At 38.7% G+C, this 17,731-nt stretch overlaps 1 protein-coding gene across 2 annotated transcripts; it reads left to right on the forward strand.

Moving 5' to 3' along the window:
- Positions 1–109: 109 nt before the first annotated feature.
- On the forward strand, positions 110–15,937 carry arhgef38 (Rho guanine nucleotide exchange factor (GEF) 38). 2 transcript variants are annotated; one of them, XM_032564032.1, is made up of 14 exons: positions 110–639; positions 6,322–6,506; positions 6,946–7,063; positions 7,159–7,306; positions 7,404–7,421; positions 7,515–7,714; positions 7,825–7,961; positions 8,073–8,177; positions 8,910–9,029; positions 10,501–10,875; positions 10,969–11,106; positions 11,508–11,709; positions 14,578–14,852; positions 15,148–15,937. In XM_032564032.1, the coding sequence occupies exons 1-14, from the start codon at positions 435–437 to the stop codon at positions 15,328–15,330; spliced, it is 2,409 nt and encodes an 802-aa protein (XP_032419923.1). In that variant the 5' UTR covers positions 110–434; the 3' UTR covers positions 15,331–15,937. The 2 variants fall into 2 exon arrangements, with proteins under 2 accessions (XP_032419923.1, XP_032419924.1); XM_032564033.1 differs by lacking the exon at positions 110–639 and adding an exon at positions 4,425–4,661.
- The last annotated feature ends 1,794 nt before the right edge of the window (positions 15,938–17,731 follow it).

The following is a 17,731-nucleotide window of genomic DNA, read 5'->3' on the forward strand; positions in this document are numbered from 1 at the left end:
ATATGAAGCTGAATTTCCCAGTGTGTTTTACAGCCAGGCCATTTGCATGACTACCTTATTTAACTTCCTCATCAGCAGTTGGCACCTAGTCAGTAAGTGAGAGGCAGTTTTTCTTTCCATTTTGTTAAAGTGTATGAGCAAGGAGATGACCTCAATAGTATTTTCTTCCTTTAAACCCTCTAAATAAAGGTAAGGTACAAAATGTCCTTTTGGTGGGTAGATGTGATGGTCTAAAGAGAGGAAAGCCTAGGCACTAAGTGCAGAGGTGTGGCCCTCGTGACAGGTACATGGGGAGGAGCTGAGCTACCTGTGCTCTGCAGGCAGTCAGGACACATTGAACAGTACACCTGTTGAACTTCCCAGGCAGTCTCTCTCTTTCAACCCTCCTGTTCTCTTTCACTGACCTGAGGAAAGGGGGACCTGACAGGCTCACCATGGATCCCAGGGAGGCCGGTGGGGGTGAGAAGGACAAGGAAAGACAGATAAAAAGAAAAAACCGGCCTGTGTTCCTGCGGTACCTGGAGAGGAGAAAGACGGACACTATAGTGGTCGATGACATGGCCAAAGGTGACATCAACCTGGGGACGCTGGTGAGGAGGAGTCAGTCTGACAAGACGGAGTACAGCGCTAAAATTAAAGGTACAGCAGCTAAAGATGTTCCCAAGTGACAAAACTATAGCAACTAAAGTGTCTCAGTGCAAAATTATACCTGGAAATGTATTAGATGCACAATAGACAGGCTGTAAAAACAGCATCCATGGCTTAAGGGGGTGGGGGAATTTTAACACTGCACCAGCCAGTAACTGTGGTCTGATCTTTATTGGGCACCTGTTGTGTTACTATGTGCTGAGAAAGATACTCCCTCAGGGATGAAGCCACATATGCAAACTGTGCCCCATACCCGGGCACTGAGGAGTGGCCTTTCAGGTATTCCGGACTTGCACATAAACAAGACATTAGCCGGGAAGACTGGAAAAACTAACATAATGTTATTTTTATAAATTCAAGACGTTGGAACAATGAGTCCAAAGAGGTGTTTTCATTTTATGCAAATGAAAAAGATTCAACTTAAGAATGAATTGAAGTTTAAAAAGTGTGGATAGACATGAATTACAAACGTAATAATAGCAATAATGGGATTACAACTACAGATGAGGGTGATTAATTTTAACACATATCCACTCTTCAGAAAAAAAATAAAACTGGCTCTACCTGTCCTAGTGTGCAGTCAGCCACTGGGAATGCTGTACTTCAGGCAAAATGACATCAGCTGTCAGTAGGGGGGTTACAATCACTGAGTCAGCTGAAGTATGTTGGCTTTCCTGCACCACTTGTTCCTCAGTTTCCTCTTTTGTGAACAATGTAAATCATATGACACACTGACCTCTGATTCTTTATAAAACAAATAAAAAGCAAAATCATCTCAATGCCTGCTTCATAGGTAACTTTCACACAAATATACACACACGCACACACTTATTTATGCTTGCCTTATCAGCAGCAGCGTTGTTTACCTGAAATAGAACCACTCTATTGCCTCTTTGTACTATTTTCTAGCCCAGACTGTATCATGGTGGGCAGAGATGTCAAAAACACACACAAAGGTGTTTTCAGTAAACCATTAACCCACCCTGTTTTAGATTCAGCTGATGAGCAGTATTACATATTTACAGGGGTATTACCAATGCAAATATTGACAGAACGATGACTTCACTGAAAGAGGAAACATGTGAGCTGCTGCTCTTCAAGTCTGCTCTCATCTGCCTGTCAGGCAGGTTTGTCCAAAGCAGCCATGGAGACATGACATCAGGCTGTCTAATCAGCTGCAGTCTTTGACATGTGTGATATGGCTCACCACCCAGGGCGACAACCGTCTGGGACTGGCATAAGCATCCAAAAAAGAAAGGAGAAAAGATGATCTGTCCAATTTTGGTCAAACACAATGTTTTCTAGTATTTCTGGCGTTCACACATTTAATCAAGAAAATATGGTTTTATACTGGTTTAGGGTCACATATGCTGGTTAGTACAACTTAAAGTAGCATTTGATTAATAATTCCTGTGCTAAGTTAGAGACAAATTTTAAAAACTGGTTGCTTTTAAAATTTGGACCTTGTTTGAACATCTGTTGTCCAAATTCTAAAATACTAAGAATGGGTGGTCATATAACAACCATCAGGATATCTTACATTCCCAATAGCTAGGGACCCCTTCATATCCAATGGCATCCAAATAAAGTAGAAAGTTCTACAATGCCTACAGACATTTGTCAATTTTAAGCATTTTCAAATATGTGCTCATTCACTTGTTTTTGGAAACTTTCAATATGATTTTCTGGTTCCCTCTGGTGCAAATATGAAATGTTAAAGAAGGTTCCCTTCAAGATGGGAATAAAAAGTGAACGTACCATTCAATTGAGGCAGATATGTGTTGATCTTCAAACATGAAGAAATATATTCAAGAAAAAACAATTTGCTCATATATACTTTCAGAGTATGGATTAAATGGTTTAAAACCAATGAAACTGTTAGCAACAAGGCTGGATGAGGAACAGACCTTTTAGGTTCAAAACAAATCTCCAAATCCTCCTCTCCTGGTAGAGAACTACAGCTAACATTTCTTTATGAGATTATTGTCTTGTAAAAACAACACAAAAACAAAAGAGAATTGATTTTGTAAACTTTTTAACACAAATTTCCTCAGGGTGCCAGTAAATGTGCAGGCAGTTTAATATTTTAAGGTTTACATAAGGATTCATCAGCTTACATTCTTTCCTTCAGGCCTTTGCAACAATTGGCATTTATTGGTATTTTATGGTAACATTACCTTTGTATGACTTAATAAAATAAAGAAAACTTAACGATGAAAAAAGTTTTTGCTGCTACCATGTTGCCATTTAATGAGAATAAGAACCATAACCCACCTATTGTAACCAGCTTTTCTCCAATTTCTGCATGCTTCAAATTACAGTTATTTGGAATGATAACTTTCTCTTTGGTGTGTGGCACAGTCCAAAGTATTATTTTTCCAAAAAGTGCAACACAATCCGTCAGGTTTTCTGTGCTCTTTCCGGACTAGCATATTGGATCCCTTTCACTGGGCTGAACAGAGAACACCCTTGTCTCTGCTTTCATGGGAAATCCCGCACCAGAAACCAAACCAAACGAGATTCTGTCAAACTTAAAATGTCCCACCAATTTTTCAGTTTTTCAGTTCGGTAGCAAATAGAAGTGAAGCTTTCATGACACATGCTTTTTGTATCAATTTTAAAATTCAGCAGTGACATTTCAGCTGGTTAGAAATGACCAAACTCAAACTCTCCTTGGGCCTATTTTCTCACAGGTTCAGGTTTTCAGGTATGGGATCTTTCTTACAGACTGACAACTAATGCTGACACATGACACTTCTAATTACTGTTGAAGAACTAGTTACACATTGCGTGTTTGGGACTTATTAGATAGTATAATGTATTGTGTATTGTGTAAAACAAAGACATTTGTAACAACTACAAAAGTCAGTAAGGTTTAATTACAAATTGTGTACCTGTAAAATGGAAGAAAACAATCATTTAAAGAAAAAATCAAGAGAGTGTGCTGTATATTTTTTTTTATTTATCTGACCCTGTCTGAAGTCTGATAAGCTTTTAGCTGGTTTTCTTTGAGGGTGACTCTATAGCTGTTTAGCTTCATTCCTCTTCCCATCAAGTCTGACCAGTTTCTTTGTCACTGCTGAAATAAAGCATCTCATTGTACCATCACCATCATGTTTCATAGTGCTGTGCTTAGTTTTTACCAAACATGGTATTAATATCAAAAAATTACATTTCGGTCTCAGCCGAGCTGAGCTCCCTCATCTACATTTGATGTGTCATCTACCTGGCTATATTCAAAAAGATGAAATAAAAAATAAAAAAATAGTAAAAAATCTCACAATGCCTAATAAGATATTCTGTAGGTGTTATGACCATGTCTTTGGTGATTGTTGCGCAGAGCTAACACTAGCTTGTACAAACTATAGAGCAGGTAAATGCATAACTGTATCTAAAGTGAATACAATTCTTCTCTGGCTTGAACTAAAGCTATTGACACAACCCACTGATATTAACAGTATTATACAGCATATTCCAGCAACTGTGTGTCACAGTTTTGATTCAATAATTTATTAAACCTACCCAATTTCTGCCCCAGGCAAATAAATCCAGCATTTATGTAAACTGAAAATGATCATTGTATGTGACTTGTTTGGCTGTAAAAAAAAAAAATCAAATCTCTGCTGTAACACTGTTCAGTTCCACTGTTCAGTAAGAACGTTCTTCAGAAATCAGTAACTGATGTCAACAAATACACACCACAACCATAATGGTGTATTTACAATCAAATTAAAAACAGCAGCGATTTAAAAAAAAAAAAATGTGACTGCGGTGAGCAAAGGTGTGTTTGTAGAACATCTCTCCAGCTGATAAGGATGTGGGAGGATTGTTTACATTGTTAAACTTGTGTCATGGGAAACATTTCACTTGTAGTGGTAGGATTAAAAGCTTTATAATATTTGAATACCTTGAAAGGAAATAATTTATATAAGAGCCAAAGATTACAAGAGGATCGGCTTCTACAAGAGGATCCTGAAATAAACCTCAAAATCAACATAGGACTTCCTCAACAGGTACAAGTTCAAAGTTTAGCTCTGCTCCTGACCACCGATCTTTAAAATAATCATAGCATGCAGAAAACCTTAAAACAAATGTTTCTCAGAAATTATTAATTGAAGAAAGCACATTCATTAGATCATTATCAGTGGAATATTAACAATGATATTAGATAAATTGAGAAACAGCTACATGCTAAAATATTAGCACGATTTCTATCCTGGGCTCCTACCATTTATTTACTTTTCTTTTTTTAACTTTTCTTCAAACAATAAGAAATTTGCCTTTTTTTTTTAACCAAATTATTTTCTCTTTAAATTTTGAAATAAATTGAAAATTAAAAATGAAGAAATCTTATTCTGTAACTATAACATGACAAGAGCAGCAATCAAAAAAATGTGAAATATTATCATTTGATTATACATATTACTAGAATATGACTGCTGTGAGTTGGCACAGCAACACGTAGTGTTGTCGGTAGAGTGAGATCAGAGTTTTGTTTCTGCCATGTTACTATTTTCCCTGTGCTTGAATTCATCATAAGGCACTGCTGGGCAAGGTCACATGATCCGTCCTACCGGGCTTCACCCAACAGATCAAATATTATGTCACTTTTATCAAGTTACTTTCTCCTACTTCTTTGGTTTCTGTTGTCTCTTAAATAGCAAAATATGGGGCAAGTATTGCACGTGCAACACATCTGCACACTTTTTTGTAGAGTATGTACTAGTTTTACGCAATAATTGAGAAGACCTTTGTAAATAATATAAATTCAAATTGGACTCTCTGAACAATTATTGCCAGATAGTTCTAGAATAATTTTCCAAATGGTACTTTTGGCTCTGCCTGAACAAGATGTAAAGCAGTCCTTGGTAAAAACTTAAACCCTTATGCTACAATGTGTTGCTTGAAGCAGATAGTACTGTCATGTGCAGTCATGACGATTTGTGTGCACCTACTCAGTCATTCAGTGTCACTTCATTAGTGGGTTTCATTATTCCGTTTTGACTGAGTTTGTTGTGCCCCACAAACACTTTGAAAGATCTGAGCAGATGGGATTCCTGAGATCCGCACAGCAGGATTGCATCAGCATCCTGATTAGCTTAGTAACTTGACATTATGCTTGCAGCCTTCTGTTTCCCCCCACCTTATTGCTCTCTGCATCCAGAGGAGGAAGCAGCGCTTGGCATCGATTAGGCAGCGAGGAAGCATCGCTCTTCCTTAAACAGACGTCCCAGCCTGCCACAGAACAGCCTCAAACTGTGTAGGCAGCAGAGCGTTTAAAAAAAAGTGAAAGTGATGCGAGTGAACCTGACTGGCATGCTGAAGTGAGGCTCTCTGACTTTCATTTGAAGATGATGAGATCACAGTGACATAGGTTCACTGAGGTGTCAAGCTGGTGGTAGAACACTCACAGAAAAACACAAATGAGTTTTTAATTTAAAAAAAAAAATCAATTTTTAAAATTAAAATTGCAACATTGCTATTTAAATAGCAATGTTGTGCTTTTTAAAATTTACAAAGCACAACATTGCTTTTTAATGCAATTCAATAATCTTTTGAGCTGTGTTTTTTGTTTAGCCCATTGCCAGTTTTTCATTCTGTGATGATATCAAGTAAAATGTACATTAAATCAATTAACTTGGACTCATTTTTAAATGATCCTTGTCCCCATAGACAAATTGATGCCACTTGACCTGTCAGCTCTTCCCTCTCCGGTGCTGGACGTGGAAGAGATTTGGTCCAGGAAGATGAGCCGCAGGGCGAAAGTGATAAAAGAACTTGTGCAAACTGAAAAGGACTACCTCACTGACTTGGAACTGTGCATCAGAGAAGTCGTCCAGCCTCTACGAGTGTTACAGGTACATGAGTCTTAGCTTCAATGTGTCTACAATTTAACAGTTAACTGATTTAACCTGGACATTCACCTCCAGTAAATCAAAGTTTAAATCCCAGTGTTACTGAAAATAGATATTTGCTTAGTTGAAAAAGAAAGTGTTTTTTGTTCATATAAATCATTTAAAAATACTTAATTAGGTCATCTTTAATTTATTACAAATATAGTCACATATCTTATTTGCATTGTCAAAACTTGAATTATTACGGTTTTTAACATTTCTAAATTGTCAAAGGTATTCTTGAAGAAAGCTCTTTTAAAATTACAAATTCATTACATCAAGAAAATTAATTTACATGGTTTGAATTACAGATGGGCAAGCTGTGCACATGCAAATAGACTGACTGTCATACATAATGCTGCAGTTCTTTATCAGCACAATGTCTTCCCATATTGTTTGTCAGGTTGTTGACGTAGACCGACTTTTCACCAACATGGAGACGGTGTGTGAGGTGTCTGCCGCTCTTCTTAACAGAATGCACATGGCCATGTCTGACCCAGATCCAGAAGCAGTCGTCATAGGTACGTCTTTCATAGTTCCTGACTCTTTTTTTCTTCCATTTATTGTTGACTGCTAGCGGCTAAAACAAATGTCTTTTTTTTCTTGTTTGTTTTAGGGGAAGTGTTTATTCAGGCAAAGGCAGCTTTAGAAGATGTATATAAGATTTATTGTTACCACCATGACGATGCCAACATGTCTTTGAAAGCCTATGAGAAGGAGGAACAGATAAAGCAGCATTTTACTATATGTATCTTAGCATTGAAGTAAGTTTTACTAGATTCGCTAAATAATTGTATTTATTATGATTTACAACCTTAAGATTAAACTTCAATCTGTAACTGTTTTTTTTTTCTGTTGCAGAAAAATCTATGACCAAGAGTAAGTAGAGTTTGTTGGTTTTTTTTACAAAGATTTTCTCACCATTTGCTTTTTTCTCTGATCCTTCACTGAGTCAAATTTGTGTTTCCACAGAGGAAAACCCAATTTGTTGGACATGGGCTCCCTGCTGATCAAACCAGTCCAGAGGATCATGAAGTACCCATTGCTTCTGGGGGAACTTTGGCAGGCTACCCCTGAAGACCACATTGACTATCTGCCCCTGCAGGAGGCGCTCACCGCTGCCAAGATCATAAATGTTAACATCAATGAGTTCAGGAGACGGAAAGACATAGGTATGAATTTATTAACATCCAAAAAATTGTTCATTTAATCAGTCTATTTAATAAATGTGTAAACTTGCTTTTTATTCCTTGCCTGCATTTTTTATTTTCACAAACATTAGTTATGAAGTACAAGAGGTTAGAAAACGATGAAGGCACGCTGAGGGGCAAGCTAAACAAGATTAACATCCACTCTCTCCGGAAGAAAGGAGACAGGTTTGCAGGATATCTGAAGATTCTCACTGGAGTAGAACCACAGGTAACAACACGCCTTTCCTCCTTCACTCTCTGCAGACGTAGAAACAGATCAGTGATTGGGCTTAACAGCCAACATACCAGAGCATTTACTTATCTATGATTGTGTCTGCAGGTGAGAGATGAAGTGTTTGATAAGGAAGAGAAACTGTTCAGGAGTTTGGAAAAAGCTGTGAGGCAACTGGCCAAGAATGTTAACTGTTATGTGCAATACACTCAGGTGAGAACTGAGCTGTTGTAGATTCAGCCATGCTTACTGTATTGGCACCCTCAGTGAAGATGTCTAAAAAGCTTTAAGCTACTAAACGACTCTTTTACTGCAGCTGCAGCAATATAATCTGAAAAATACACCCTTTAATTCGAGTCCCTTTATGCTATGGGAAAGTAATCCAATGTTAGGAATGTATTGTTGTTACAAAATCCTTTGTTTCACATCCTCGATCATCTCTAAACATACATTTGAAATAAACATAAAGTTTAATAATGTCTCATTTGTAATCAATACATTTTGTGTTTATGTGGTCTTCAGGGTTAAAAAGACACCTGTTTCTTTTTCTCACTAGGGTCATACATGACTGTGCTATTGGTAATTTTGTTAAAACTTAATTCTTAATGGGTATTTTCTCCAAACTTAAAAAAATACTGTAATTAAAGTTTGGATTTTCACTGTGGGATGTTACAGTTATGTTAAAAGCCAAAAAATCTATCTTTGTATAAGATCTTACCAGAGGTGCCATTATTTGTCACTGGCACATACAATACAGACCAAAAGTTTGGACACACTTTCTCATTGAATTCAATGAGAAAGTGTGTCCAAACTTTTGGTCTGTACTGTATATGACCACTTGTACAGTTCTCATAACAAACCTAAAAAATGGGATAAATTTGAAGAGAAAGAAATAATTTTCAATATCCTGTCAAATTTCCTGAAAGCCTCCACAATTCTCTGCAGGAGATGGTGCCTGTTGCTGTTCAGAACGTGAAGGACATGGAAAACATTATTACGGATCCAAGCAAAGCAGACACAAATGGCTCGTCACACAAGAATGGCAAAGATCCTTATAAGTACTTTGTAAGTACAACTTTTGCTGCATTTTTGCAATTTGCGAATATGTACTCCTTGCTTAGCTACACTTTTTCTTCCACAGTTCCCTTTTTCCATCTAATTATGGCTCAACGTTCATTTTTCGCACAGTTCCGTGTCCACTTTGCAACACTGTTTCTTCTCTGCTGCCACAACCTGCTTGTACTTCTCATTCTGAATATCACAGGGTCCCCAAAAACTGAAATCACTTCTTCATTAGACAGTTGTTCAAACAGCCAACAGCAGATGAAGGCTGACATTTTCTCCAAGCAGAAAACCAGCAGACTTTCATTTTCACCAACTGTTGTAAAAAGACAACAACCATGTCTTAGACATTATTTTCATGTTTCTTTTTTTAAAATCTGCTTGAAAATTAGATTATTTCAGCACTTTATGTGCAAAGTTCATAAAGTGCTTTGCACTTCTATCTGATATCTGATATAATTGTTGTACTTAGCAAACACCTCTAAAAGCAACATATCAAGTGACATTTTTGTCATTAATGCATAATAGAAAAAGTCCTAAAACTCCCAACTGAGGGCAAATAAAGGTTCATACTGTTTGTACAGTTGATGCCATTAATTTACTGTACATATATTCATCGTGGGCATGAAAGTCACATCAATGTTGAGCCTTTAATGATTTATTTGAATCGTTCTTTTTTCCATGGTGGAATACGTAGTTAGACAATGGAAACCTTGTAGGACTTTTAAGGGATAAAACATTGAAATTTGTTGTGGATTTTATTTAAGCCACACAGGGTAAAAATAATCCAACCCCACTTACATTGCAACTAAGCTGAAAAAATTCTGGATGGATATTTGAACCAGTGTTCTTAAAAGAATTTGTCATGCTCACTTAAAGTTGTTTGGTTCCTGCCTTATTTATTCCAGCCAAAACCATGTTTGATTTTACTTTGTTGACATCATTGTCGTGTTTGAACATCACTAGTCCAACCATCCATCTGATGAACTGAGGAAAACCATTTGGCTCATCTGTGTGGGCAGCTGTAGTTTTCAGTTGAGAGTGAATGTGTTGATTTTGAAGCAGGGGTTTTTCTCATTCAACGTTGATCTTAATCTTGCTTCAGAAAATGAAAAAAAAAAAGTGCTTCACTGTGGACAGTGACTCTGGTCTTCCATCACTTTCGATGTCTAAGCTTTGTTGTTTCTTGTGTTGTTCTTGAACATCATAACCAGCTTTCTTCCATGTTAGGTGACAGTTTGAGGCTTTTTTTCAGACCTTAGCTAAGTTGGAACACATTTAAATAACTTAAATATCTGCTTACTGGTGGCCTGTCCTGCTGACTGCTGGAGATAGGCACCAGTACCCCCATGCAATCCCGCAAAGATTGCGGAAGGATGGAAATATCTGCTTAGTATCAAGCTGTATACAAACTGCACCAAGTGAGTTTTCAAGCTTGTGTAAATCTACAATTCTCCCTTCCCTCCTCTTTCAGAAAGAGCGAATGGAGGAGTTGGTTCTGCTGCCCCTCACCTCTCTGCAGGGCATGTTCACAGCTCCGCAGAAGCTCATCCAGAAGCGTTATGACAAGCTGCTCGACTACTGCTGCCGCTTGGAGCGCTCCTCCTCTTTTGCATCCTCATCCTCCACCTCCACCGTGTCCTCCACCGCCTCACCAGCGTCAGATGCGCCTCCTGGTCCTGCCAAGAGAGACTATGAAGCCATCAATGCTTTGCTAGTGGATGAGTTGCAGAGGTTCAACATGGCGGCTTATACTATCCTGACAAACTGCGTGCTGTGTCTGGTGGCCCTGCTCAGAGGACTGATGGTTTGCGCTTTGGTTGGAGCTCCGGCTGTTCACCAGCTGCCTGTAAGAATCACACACACACACCCGCAGCTTGTTATTAGATGTAGTTTTGTTTATTTGACATTGATCTAACCTTTGTTTTTCTGTACTTTAAAGCCTCCATTGTCAAACATGGTTGAAGTGCAGAACAGCATCATGGATGAGCTGAACAATCTGACATTTGTGAAGGACAATGCTCAGAAGTTAATGGAGAGAAAAGTCAGCTTTGAGAGGCAACGAGACAAAAAAACTGTGGTAAGACCATAGAAATAATCATAGCGTTTAGGTTTTTATACTTGAAGGGTTGCTCAATGTTGCTCACACCTGATTGGCTACTTGAGACAAATAAAGGTTTGCCCATGAAGGGTTTTTTCTACTTTCAAGCCGAAATCTCAAAACTTTACCTTTTTTTTTTTTTTGTCTGTCATCACACCAGAAAATTTACAAAAATACACATATATAAAATGTCCTAGTCTGAGTTGCTTATGCAGTTTTATTTGTGCTTAGTCATGTGAAGGCATAATCTAAAACTCCTTCCTCCAGATGAATTGTCCCTCATGTACTGATTACTGACAACTCTGTTACGTAGCGCCACGCAGCAAATACCCACAGCAAATATTTACACCAACACTTCTCTGTACTGCTCTGTCTTCCAGGTGCAGGAGGTGCAGCATCAAACAGAGGAACAGCGAGCCTGGCTGCTGGCGGAGTACCCACCGAACCGCCTCTACCAGCTGAAGAGGAAGTGTAATGGCTGTCAGGAGCAGGACCTCAGCCTGCTGGAGGGAGAGCTGGTGGCCTTGTTGGAGGATACAGACCCTTTAGGCAGCAGCAGCCGTTGGCTGGTGCACAACGGAGGCAAGTGTGTGTGTGGGCGTGTGTGTGTGTGTGTGTATGAGAGAGAAAGCAAAGACTTTATTTAAAAAAAAAAAAAAACAGTATGTGGTTGGCATAGGTCCATGCATTTTTTTAGATGACTGAGACTCCTTACTTTACTTTCTGACAAGTCAGCACACAAGAATTAGTCCCAGGAGCTGGCGTGGTGTCATGGTTGCTGGGGCCTCTAGAGCTGGTTGCCTCACAACAGATCCAACTCCATAGCTTGTCTCCCAGAATCAGCTGAGATACCAGCAACCAGTTGGAACAAACTGAACACCTCTGTACTTGTAGTACAAAGTGTTTTCCTCTGGGGATCTGGGGGTCACATGAGGTTACAGGGACTTTTTTCTTATGCTGCTCCCTGTTTTCTGCATATTTGTGTTTCTTAGAGGTAGCTACATTCTTTACAGGCCTGGGATTTTCCTTAGAGAAAAGCAGCATTCGTGGGAAGCTGTTATTATTCTTTCTGTTAATAGCAGCTCTGATGTATATTTACACAAAGCGTAGCTGAGTTTAGGATTGTGCAAACAACGCTTCTGCAGCCTCTGAGGTGCTGACGACCTTAATGTCATATGTACAACGTAGGGCTGAAACGATTAATCAGATTAATCGTTTATTGAAATAATCGTTGACTCATTTAATAATTCACTAATTGTTTATTGGAATATCGTTACCTGGCCTTTTTTTTTTTTAGCTTGCTCACATTGTTCACTGTTGTTAATGAATTGATATTAAGTTTATTATTATCAGTTGTTGGTAACATCTAGAAAACAAAATGTGCTGTATTACTCCTATTTAAGGGTCATAAAGGGGCACCGTTTATTTAATTGGAACAAAATAGAATAGAAATGTCATTTATTGTGCAGCAGTGTGAAAATTCAGGTGCAACAGCTACAAGTTAGATGGTAGCATGTACACTGCTCAAAAAAATAAAGGGAACACTTAAACAACACAATATAACTCCAAGTAAATCAAACTGTCCACTTAGGAAGCAACACTGATTGACAATCAATTTCACCTGCTGTTGTGCAAATGGAATAGACAACAGGTGGACATTATTGGCAATTAGCAAGACACACTCAATAAAGGAGTGGTTCTGCAGTTGGGACCACAGACCACTTCTCAGTACCTATGCTGTCTGGCTGATGTTTTGGTCAGTTTTGAATGACTGACAGTTTTGAATGCAGGACACTCGTGGTAGCATGAGACGGACTCCACGACCCACACAAGTGGCTCAGGTAGTGCAGCTCATCCAGGATGGCACATCAATGCGAGCTGTGGCAAGAAGGTTTGCTGTGTCTGTCAGCGTAGTGTCCAGAGGCTGGAGGCGCTACCAGGAGACAGGCCAGTACACCAGGAGACGTGGAGGAGGCCGTAGGAGGGTAACAACCCAGCAGCAGGACCGCTACCTCCGCCTTTGTGCAAGAAGGAACAGGAGGAGCACTGCCAGAGCCCTGCAAAATGACCTCCAGCAGGCCACAAATGTGCATGTGTCTGCACAAACAGTTAGAAACCGACTCCATGAGGATGGTATGAGGGCCCGACGTCCACAGATGGGGGTTGTGCTCACAGCCCAACACCGTGCAGGACGCTTGGCATTTGCCAGAGAACACCAGGATTGGCAAATTCGCCACTGGCGCCTTGTGCTCTTCACAGATGAAAGCAGGTTCACACTGAGCACATGTGACAGACGTGACAGAGTCTGGAGACGCCGTGGAGAGCGGTCTGCTGCCTGCAACATCCTTCAGCATGACCGGTTTGGCAGTGGGTCAGTAATGGTGTGGGGTGGCATTTCTTTGGAGGGCTGCACAGCCCTCCATGTGCTCACCAGAGGTAGCCTGACTGCCATTAGGTACCGAGATGAGATCCTCAGACCCCTTGTGAGGCCATATGCTGGTGCGGTTGGCCCTGGGTTCCTCCTAATGCAGGACAATGCTAGACCTCATGTGGCTGGAGTGTGTCAGCAGTTCCTGCAAGATGAAGGCATTGAAGCTATGGACTGGCCAGCCCGTTCCCCAGACCTGAATCCGATTGAGCACATCTGGGACATCATGTCTCGCTCCATCCACCAACGTCACGTTGCACCACAGACTGTCCAGGAGTTGGCGGATGCTTTAGTCCAGGTCTGGAAGGAGATCCCTCAGGAGACCATCCGCCACCTCATCAGGAGCATGCCCAGGCGTTGTAGGGAGGTCATACAGGCACGTGGAGGCCACACACAATACTGAGCCTCATTTTGACTTGTTTTAAGGACATTACATTAAAGTTGGATCAGCGTGTAGTGTTATTTCACTTTAATTTTGTGTGTGGCTCCAAATCCAGGCCTCCATTGGTTAATAAATTTGATTTCCATTGATGATTCTTGTGTGATTTTGTTGTCAGCACATTCAACTTTGTACAGAACAAAGTATTCAATGAGAATATTTCTTTCATTCAGATCTAGGATGTGTTATTTAAGTGTTCCCTTTATTTTTTTGAGCAGTGTATATTCACAGAGAAATAAATATATGTAAAAATAAGCATGATACTGTACCGCTATAGCATGCTTAGGTTAAAATAACCTATATTTTAGGTGCACCTGATTATTTAAAGAATAATAACAGATTATTAAGAAGTGAAAAAACTGCAAACATCAAGGATGTGCAAGTATCAGCAGTAGTATTATTTGAAAGGGAAGATCTATGCAAATAACAGCAGGGACATAAACACCTATTCAGTTAGTTTGGAGCAGTGATTGTTTTAAAGTCTTAAAGCTGACGGGAGGATAAAAAAAATCATACCAGTGTGTCAAAACCAAATCACAAAAAACATGGATTATGACAAGTCATGTTACTCTGCCTCCATTAGGTGACAAAGGCTATGTCTACTCCACTTTCCTGAAGCAGTACAACCCTCTGAGGGACTCCCAGCGGGCAAACCAGAAGGCCAAAGAGCAGCAGCAGCCTCCTGTCATCACATATGAGGACTTTGACGATCTCAGCCTGTTTGTGTCACCCAGCAGCAGCAGCATGCGTAGCCTCAGCCTGAACACCACAGACAGCAGCTCAACCCTCTCAGGTCTGCAGGGAGAGCTGGAGAACGCTGAAGAACTGGACGAGTCGGTGGATGGTGACACCCAACAGGTGAGTGGTGCTGCCCAGGTGTTTCTGTTTTATTGGTTTAATCATTACAGTAACGTTAGAATATTTTATTCTTTAAAAATAAATAAATAAATAAATTAAAGTAAAGATAATAGTTAGCTTAGACTCACCAGTGGAAATCATTCTTTGTCGACGTAGAAAACTAAAAAGCAGTGCCCCCTATTGGTTTAAAATAAAAATACACCATATGTATTGGAAGTGAGAAAGTAAACTGTGTCCACACAAACAAAGATATTTGTTGCATTCAGTAACATCTGGACTATGTTTGTCTCCACAGTATTATGCCGTTTATGCATTTCACGCACGCTGTGAACAGGAGCTGTCCCTGCAGGAGTACCAGCACGTCCGCATACTCCAGTTCTGTGACCTGGGCGGAAACAAGCAGTGGTGGTTGGCTGAGGCCAATGGACAGAAGGGATACGTCCCTGCTAACTACCTTGGCAGAATGTCATATGCATGAATCTAGAATGTAAAAATGACAAAAAGAAAGCAATATGAATAGTTATGATGTCATACCCAACCTTTTTTTAAGTAATATCTTACATTTTGGAAATTTGGGATTCAAATATTCTGTAACTGTTCAAGGTTACATATTTCTCCATTTTGAGTTTAATACCAAAGTCATGAGAAAATTAACTGCAAGAGCGTGTTTATTTCTGTGTCGCATCAGCTTCTAGTATATTGTTTTAAATTTATTCAACAAATGGCCCATTTAAATGGAGCATAAGCATGGTTTATCTTATTTGTTTAAGCTATGTTGTGGATTAAAGCCCTCCCATGGCATTAACATTAGAAGCTGATGTTTAAATCGCCATCTGTGATTAGTTATTTGTCACCATCCTTTAATCAGAACAATATACTTTCACAAAGAATTTCATATTTTAAATTGGAGAGGTGACACAAGATCAGGTCATATTTTAATATGCATCAAATTATACAACTTAATTTTTTATTTTTGAAATAACATTTCTCCACATTGTCTTCAAGAAGAGCTAATTTGACTTGTTTGTAAGAAAACTTTCTATTTAGTTTTTTTTTTTTTACATTTAAAGCCTTACACAATTATTGGCAATAAATTATTATTATTACTTATTATTACTATTATTATTACAATTATTACTGATAAAAATGTCATTAAAAGTGCTAAAACGAATGCCTATTATGGGGTCTTGATTACCCCAAGATACCACAGGTTTCTCCAGTACTCTAATGAGCAAGCTTTGGAGTTTATTTTTGCTCCATCATCCTCTTCACGCCGGATGATGGAAAGATAAACGTTGTTCCTTGTCTATCATTTTGTGGTCAGACTTCCATTTGTTTTAAGATCTCTTTGATTTACAGCCAAGTTTAGGCAGCTAGCTATATTGTTATAATTTTCAGATTGGCAAAGACCAACACATATACAGCTTATGGCATGTTCTCTTGATATCCATTTGGAAGAATAGATCAAATATATTTGGTATCACATCAGTCCAAGAAACAGAAAGCCAGGGGTTACCAATTAAAATTTTAAGCACCCTGATTACCTAAAAAAAAAAGAACTACAATTTACCAAAATGCTTTAGCTACACATGCTTTATAGGATTTGTTAAGGGTGCCAATGAGTATAGTGCCAATAACGCTCTAAAAGTATAAAACTTATTCACCACAGAATAAATGTACTAAAAGGAAAAGTTGGTTCACTGATTTTAACTTTCAGATGGATATTACTGCAAAAAAACAATTTTTATTTTTTTTTACATAGACTGCTTGTGGTCCCAATACATGTAGAAAGCTCTGTATGTGGTAACATTTAAGATCAGAACTAGTCAACAATCAGAACATTCTTTTTTAGACGATAAAGCAAGAACAAGGTTTTTGTCTTTTTTGCAACTCTCCCCCAGATCTGTTAACATGTTGAATTTCTGCATTGTGAATACTGAAACTGCACTTTCTAGATGTAAATGTTTTGCAGCCACCATGTAAAACTGCTTTGTCTTTATATGAATGTAGCGGGAGAGCTCACCGTTGGTATTTAACCTGTCATTTGGTTTGAATGAAAGTTCAGATGAAACTGCAGTGCACTTTGCTGAGCACTTTTTGTACCTCAGTGTTGTTAATATTGAAGTGATACGATCATGAAGTAATATGTGTCTTGATTTAGAGATCATTTATATAAATGAAGAAAATTATGAAGAATATATTTTATGATTTGTTCAAAATGTTTTGATTTGCAGAATTCATTTTTTTTTAAATTTTGAAACATTTAATAAATACAACTAATTTCTACATTTTTCTGGACTCATACTTCCACACGTTTTATATCTATGAGCCAGTGTATGAGATGGATGGATTGATGATTGATGGAGGAATGAATGAAGAAGGAAGGAAATGGAACAATGACTGAGGTAAGGAAGGTCAATGGGGAGAAAGAATACAAGGAAAGGATTCGATAATGAAGGAAAGAAAGGTGTACAAATGAAGGACACAAGGAAGGACAGAGAGAAAATGAGAATGGAAGAGGGGCGTGGACAGATGAATCAATGAAGGAAAGATCAACAAATGAACAAGGAGTACTTCAGAAGGTCAGAGGAAGAAGGGACATGATCAAGAAAGAAAGGGCTGAAAACAAAGAAAGGACAAAATGAAGGTGGGATATAAAGGAGCAAAGAAGGAAGGACATGATCAAAAAAAGCAAGCAGAGAGAACAAAACGAATAATAGAAAAATTCAAAGGAGGCAAGGACAGAAGATGGGGAAATGAAAAGTTTCCCCATCTTATATTTTCTTTGTCTCTAATTATCAAGACTTAAAAATACTAAAATCAAAATAATGTTTTCTAGAATGTGTAGGAACCCTTTACAAAGTGACAGATATAGCCAG

The sequence above is a fragment of the Xiphophorus hellerii genome, chromosome 5, assembly GCF_003331165.1.
Source record: "Xiphophorus hellerii strain 12219 chromosome 5, Xiphophorus_hellerii-4.1, whole genome shotgun sequence".
NCBI classification, from domain to species: Eukaryota; Metazoa; Chordata; class Actinopteri; order Cyprinodontiformes; family Poeciliidae; genus Xiphophorus; species Xiphophorus hellerii.

Excerpts from the sequence above, each read along its gene's own strand:
- arhgef38 (XM_032564032.1), top strand. The coding sequence starts at position 435 with ATGGATCCCAGGGAGGCCGGTGGGGGTGAGAAGGACAAGGAAAGACAG. Across the intron at positions 640-6,321 it reads GTACAGCGCTAAAATTAAAG|ACAAATTGATGCCACTTGAC; the intron begins GTACAGCAGCTA and ends TTGTCCCCATAG. Across the intron at positions 9,030-10,500 it reads AAGATCCTTATAAGTACTTT|AAAGAGCGAATGGAGGAGTT; the intron begins GTAAGTACAACT and ends CTCCTCTTTCAG.